The 7297-nt window shown below is 34.3% G+C and overlaps 1 protein-coding gene across 1 annotated transcript; it reads left to right on the top strand.

The window, feature by feature from the left end:
* Positions 1 to 970: 970 nt before the first annotated feature.
* Positions 971 to 2974, top strand: LOC145034266 (cyclin-dependent kinase-like protein). Its single transcript, XM_078982640.1, has 2 exons — positions 971 to 1213; positions 1388 to 2974. Exons 1-2 carry the CDS (start codon positions 1130 to 1132, stop codon positions 2777 to 2779), a joined length of 1476 nt encoding a protein of 491 aa, XP_078838766.1. The 5' UTR covers positions 971 to 1129; the 3' UTR covers positions 2780 to 2974.
* Positions 2975 to 7297: the final 4323 nt, after the last annotated feature.

Genomic DNA, 7297 nt, shown 5'->3' on the forward strand with positions numbered 1-7297 from the left:
ACACATTAGATACCTTGACATAACAATTTTTCACCTAACCGATATCCATTTTATTGGTATCCACCAGCTCATCGATGTTAGATGTCTAGTAACAGACATACACAAACCATAATTCATCACCTTTGGCGTCATGTATTGTGATTAAAGCCATTGATTGTCCTATACATTATGAGTCAAAAAACTTGTTGAAGACTACTAAAATTACACGAGTTTTCTAGAAATATACCTAATTTCATAGCAAAGCTAAATTCTGAATGCTCTTACATTATTATTATTATTATTATTATTATTTTATTTTATTTATGTCGCACTGGTCTCACTCTCACCTTAAAACAGGTGGTAAATTTTAACTACTTTCCGAATAATGGTCATTTTTTAAAATTCATACCTTTTTTTTTTTTTGTCATTTTGTGTTACTCTTTTTATTAATAAAAACAATTTAAACATGTTACAGGTTTTTTAGTATATTTTCAACGTTTTGACCAGTTTGACAAAAGTAACTTTATATTCTAATTAAAGTTTTTAAATGCATCTATATGGCTGTTAAAATTAAATGTAATAGAAATTAATATATTACTAAGCTATTAATATTTTCAATAAATTAATTATCTAATTTGGTTTTGCTTTTTGACTTGCATCAGCCCCACGCACTTAAATTAAAAGTTAAAACAAATCAGATTGTAGCTTTATGCAGCAAATTTACGTATGTGTGAACCTGTAACTTTATAAAGATAATGTCATAATATTAGACAGAAGAAAGAAGGAGAAGAAGATGAGGAAGGAGTAAATATATATAGATGATGCTCATGCCACTCTGCTCCTGCTCCACAACTACACCACCATTTTCAGCTGCAGTTGCTGCAGTCAAATTTCAGGACCCACCTCCTTCATTTACTACCCGACGAATCAACCGATCCGGATCCTTCTCCTCTTCCTCCTTCATTACAACAATATCATTCAATTCACCCATAACAAACACACACTCTCTCTCTCTCTCCCTCACACGCACAAAGATCTATCTTTCTATAATCTGTATGCTATGCGTGTCAATCTATTTGTTTACAGATCAGATGATGGATGTTTCTGTATCTGTATAGAATAAGAAACGAGTGATTTTCAGCTCACTTCCATGGCTGCCGCCTTCTGTTCTTCTGCTTCTTCCTCCTCCATTTCTGCATCGCTCTCTCCTCATCCTCATCCCCCTTTCACCCCTGTAAGTACTCTTCTCTCAACTAAGTTTATATGCTGATTTTGTTTCCTTTACTCTCCGGGTTCTACAAATTTGACACTAAGTTTTCGTGATTCTGCAAATTCAGGTTTTTCCGGGAGGTTAGATTTGTGAGAAATTTTTTTTGTGTATTTTGAAGGGTTTTATTTTTTTTTGCAGATTCAGGAATGTGAAAGAGAAGGAAAGGAAGATGATGAGTCTTGTGAACAAAACAGTGTAAAAGCTACGCCGAGTGATTGTTCAGAGAACAACAAAGAATCGTATTACGTCCATCAACCAACGCCTCTCCACCACCAAAACTCCAAGACCGCTGCCAAATCCTCCAAAAAGAGATCGGAATCATGCGACCGGGGAAAGAAATCCGATGACCGAGGGGTGTCGTGCAACAAATGCCGACCAAGTGCTCGAGAAAAGTTCTCAGTGGTTCCACTCGATACCACCACCGTCGGTCGTCACTCCAACGCTAGCCCCAACGGATTACTTAAATCGATATTCTCATCTCTCGTGAGAAAAAGCCCGAGATCTGCGTCGTCATCGTCGGAGGGGTTTACTCCGGTGTCGGGAAAAGAAGAGCAATGGAAAGGCGCCGTGGCTGAACTCTCTCATAAACTCATTCAAGCCACGAAGAAACGCGACGAAGCCATCCTAGAAGCTTCTCGGTTAAAATTCTCCATGACTGAACTCGAAAAAAAGCTCAACAAACTGGAAATCTACTGCCATACTCTCAAATCAGGACTCGATGATTGCGCAAACAAATCAACCACCACGAAACACGAGCCAATCAAGATCGGCGATCACGACAGAGTGATCGAACATTTTCTGGTAGCGGTGTCGGAATCTCGGTCATCAATGAGACATCTCAGCCGATCATTAACCGTACAACTCCCACAAATCGCCGGAGGGAAACTCTACGACCGTATACAACTACTTCTCCAACCGTACGACATCAAGATTTCTGCATCAACAAACCCTAGGATCCTTCTTCTGTACCTGGAAGCTCTGTTAAACCGAGCATTCTTTGAAGATTTCGAATCACCCGGGTTTCAAAAATCCGGATCCAATCATACCCTCAACCCGATCCACAGATGTGAAGAAAATTTCAAATCTTTTATCCGTTTAAAGGAGTTAACTTGGGAAGAAGTATTAAACAAAGGGACTAAACAATTTAGTGAAGACTTTAGTAAATTTTGTGACCGAAAAATGAGTGAAGTTGTAGCCATGTTGGGGTGGACCCGAGCTTGGCCAGAACCGCTTTTGCAAGCCTTTTTTGGCGCGTCAAAAGCAGTCTGGCTGGTTCACCTCCTGGCCAACTCAGTTCACCCTGGTCTACCCATATTCAGGGTGGACAAAGGGGTGCGGTTTGATTCGATTTACATGGAGGACATGGGTGCGGACAAGACCAAGAAGTTTACGGTCACGGGTCCTATGGTTCGAGTCATGGTCGAACCGGGGTTCTATATCTATGGGAATGTGGTTAAGTGCAAAGTCATATGCAGGTACCATAGTAATGGTTTTATAAATGTTTCCCCTAATGGTAATAACCCTTTATGATGGAATGGTTTGCCTTTTGAGGTCAACTAAAAAAATGTTTTTTTAATGTGACATAGTTGTGTTTTGAAAACTATTAGATTATGGGGTCAAAATGGAAAAGGTTTGTTGTTTGATGATGGGGTCTATAATCTATTTGGGTTTTATTAAAAGGTAGGGGGGAGAACGGAGAATAAATAAAGTGGTATGATTTAATGATGTTTTTTGTATCGGACAGTTTGACTTGGTTCATTTCGGTTGTCTTTTGTTTTGGCGTGACGTGTTCATTGGTTATAGAAAGATCCCATTTTCTTTATATCATACAAATGAAACATGATGACAAAAATTGTACGTACTTCATTCCAGGATCTTACTTTTCTTTATCATCAAACTAACATTTATTTTTTTGAAATTTTGTTTTGTAATAAATAAAGGTACAACATAGTGAAATGGTTAAAATCAGTTTGGGGGTTTCTTTAGATGAAAATTCAATCGTTTTTTTTTTTTGTCAATCAAGTTTTCTTATGTGTTTGAACTGTTGAAGATAAAGTATAATCTAAATCGGCTTATTTAATTGTGCAATTCTAGGCTTCTAGCTATAAACGTGTAATTTGTGGGAATGAAGAACAAAAACATGACATTTCAGTTCTGTAATTGTAAGCTTTATGTCATGCGAACTTACAAGATTTGGGTTTGGAGGATCTTTTTAAGATATCACATGCATGCTACAATTTACGAAATGCAATAAACATATCATTAAGATATTGTCCACTAATGACAATCGTATAAAATATGATCGCACTTTATATAAAAATCATTTAAAATATATTTATATTTTGCTACAAAATATTTTATTAATTTGTTAGTTAGATATGTCGTATTCTTTAACTGGTATTGATATGATAGTTTTTAAAGGATCTTTTTAGTCAAACTCCAAGAATCAAAACGCTAAAAGAATGTGTTTTTTCTTGGATTAATGTTGCATATATTGTGTCTTTTCTTGGATTAATGATTTAGTGTTGTATTTTGCCATCGGTTGTGGTGACAAGATCTTGAATTGGAATCTTGTAATTGGGAGTATTGGATAAGAAAAAGCGCTTAGAATATGTTGAGCTTCGATTTTTGTCCTAATCCTTGTACCATACATGATTGTACTTTTGTATGAATGTCTAAGCCTTTTGTTTTATTCATTGATATTTCCTGTGATTTATTTTTTTCATTTCAAAGTAAATACAATTAATATAAATATAGTGTGATATAAAAATATTTGAAATGCACTTTTAATTTTAATTTTTACAAAGAAGCAGTAGCATTAATCGGGTTGTAATACAACAAACCTAGTTATTTTTAACGTTAGTGCTCCTATGAAAAAACCAAAAGAAATATTGTGTTACAATTGTATCAAACAATGCAGATTATTTTGGTTTGATTCCTCAACAAATATTTGAGCTTCGAAAATTCCAAAGAACCCAAATAACCGTGAGAAAGAACCATGTTCAAGGTTTTTTTTTTTTTTTTAACCGCCGACATTGTCACGTGATTTATCCAATGCATCAAATATGGAAACGAAGTGAAAGTAGGGATATACATGTGTCACCACCGATAAATTTGGTTATGAATAGACAACGTCACAAGGCAAGAAAACAACAAGTGATCAACAATCTCCAACTTTAAACTGCAATAGGACATAGTATTGAATCCACGTCAATTCCTTGTTCATCCAAAAAACATTGTAGTAGGCACTTTGTTAAGCCGAAATATCCAGGCCAAGACATTCAACTTAATCTTAACAAAGTTGCCCTAACGAGTTGGATTATCACCTACTATCAATGTAGATTTATTAATAAAATTATATGTGCAAATGATAAATACATACTCAAAGACTCAAGCTCCTAAAGCCAATCATCTTTTTGATCAGAAAGAACCATCGAATGTGGTGCTTCTTCCAATTCAATGACACTTTCGCCACACCTCAAGAGGTGATTTGGAATTAACCGTGCTCATCTTATTATGATCTAATACAAAGACTCTAAGAAATCTCACATTCAATGGTAATTATTTTCTAAAATTTTAAGTGGGATTGTTTATTAAAAAAATTAAATAAATAAAATTAATGAATTTAGAAGTTTCAAACTTATTATAAGGTTTAATAGAAATTTTAAGTTGAGCGACTATACTTACCAAATTTAGAAAGCTTAAATTTGACCTTGACTCAACTAGGTTTGGATCCAAAATGTTAATGATTTAAATAAATGGGGTTAAAATAGTAAAATATTTTTTTTAATAGCTAAATTATATATATATATATATATATATATATATATATATATATATATATATATATATATATACAACAACAACAACAACAACACTAGCAAGAAGCTTGCAAGAAAAAACAATAACAACACGTCTCATCCATTGAATCCAATAAATTTTACATTTACTACTCCTATTAGAGAACCAATTAAAAACATGAATAATGATACTTTAAAAAATTACTCTTACGCATTTTGAATGTTTGAAACACAACACTATTCCGATATTGCCACAACACCCAAGTAACCGTGATACAAATAACCTCTACCACATATTTCTTTTTCTTCTTTATTCTCAAGGAATCAATCGAAATAAACAACTCCAACACATCGTTAAACAACATGAATGGAAGATCCAACCACATAAAAACCTTACCCCAAATCTGATTAGCTATTTCAAACTTCATAAACACATGACTACAATCTTCACTTTGAAAAGAGCACAAAGGGCATAACATAGAATGAATATCAATGTCTCTCTTCACCAAATTTTCTCTAGTCAGGATCTTATCACGAAGGACTCGCCAAAGAAACACATTAAGCTTTATAGGAGGCAATCTACACCATCTAGTTTGGACAATATCTTCCTGCAAAACAATACAATCAATATGTTTTATGGTGTTGCTAACTTCAAAACTTCCATACGTGCCAATAATCCACTCCCATTTATCTGGACAATCCCTAAAAGTCACTTGATTCAATAATTCCATAAGATCTGCCAATTAAGAAGTTGTACCTCCGCCTTCACAAAAGGACGATGCCAACAAAAAGTCCACCTCCCGGCAACCCATTTATCTGCGACACAACATTCATTATTCAAATCCAAGTCATAAGTCCTAGGAAACCTCACCGCCAACGTATCTTCCCCCAACCATAAATCATTCCAAAACTGTGTGGTACCCCCATTACCAATACGTTTTCAAAGGAAAGAAAAGGGAATAACATGCATATCATTCACTTTATTAAATAAACGAACAATATAAGCCAACACTCCACCACCTTTCGGTTTAATAGAGTTTGAACCCATTCCACCATGCACTTTATGTTAGATGTTATGTTGCGGCCAACTTAGGGTTACATGTTAAAAATATGAACTTAGGGACTAATTTTGTCAAGCGTGTAAACATTCAAACGTAAATTCACAATTCCCTCATTTCTCTGTCATTGAAACGACCTATATCGAAAGAAAAGTGAAAGAGATTGGTTTTCAAATATGGTGAAGTAAATGGAAAGTGCTTGAGCCTTGAAGTTAATTTGAAGATATGAAGCTAATTTCTCAAAGAATTTTTAAAGTTAGGTTGCTTATTTAAACCCATATTTCCATTCATATTATTAACTTTGAAAAAAACCTACATGAATCTAAAACCTATGGATTATTTGTTTAAGAATGAATTTTTGGTGTTAGATTTATGGTTAGATTGAATAACTAGCCTCAATGTGTCATTCTTAGGCTTAATAATCAATTCTAGTTGAGTTTGGTGGATTTTTAATCCTAGAAATGGAGAAAATAATTTTTGAGGTTTAGTAAACTGATTTAATGTTTGACTTTGTTTATGCCACTCCAGAAGTTTTAGGTTGTTCATTTTGATGTTTTGAGGTCCCTTGTTCGTAAAGTTTGCATCTTGATGGTTGTGGACCAACCATGCATAAGTTATTGACTTTTTGGTGAAGCTACTAGACTATATTTGGGTTTTGGGTTTCTTGGAGCCATGCAAAGGCATCAAGTAGATGACTTTATTGATTAAGACACCCATTAGAATTAGATCTGAGCCTTAGATGTAAAGTCTTAAAAGGATTAAGCACTTTTAATTGAGTCCTTTGTGACATCCCTAATTTCACGGCCAGAAAAGACCAATTTAGTTTATGCTTTTAAAATAAAATCAGAGTAGTCTTCCAAAAGATGTTGTGGAATTTGTCCCCAAAACAAAATATGATAAAAAAATAAATTATCAAAGCATTCCTTAAAGAAATGTATTTTCATTATATAACAAAACCTCGGGATGTCATGTTCTAATACAGACCAAAAGCATAAACAATATATTATATGTCTTACAACAGTTATTTACAATTATTGGCATATAATCCAAAAATCACTCGTCATCATCCAACTATGTTCGGGGTTCACTACCTGTAATACAGAAAGCTGACTGGGTTAGGCTTGGGAGCCTGGTGAGCATATAGGGTTTTCAACCTACAAATAATAATAATTTTATTAATTTCATCGACC

The sequence above is a fragment of the Lactuca saligna genome, chromosome 3 (assembly GCF_052625555.1).
Source record: "Lactuca saligna cultivar CGN05327 chromosome 3, ASM5262555v1, whole genome shotgun sequence".
NCBI classification, from domain to species: domain Eukaryota; kingdom Viridiplantae; phylum Streptophyta; class Magnoliopsida; order Asterales; family Asteraceae; genus Lactuca; species Lactuca saligna.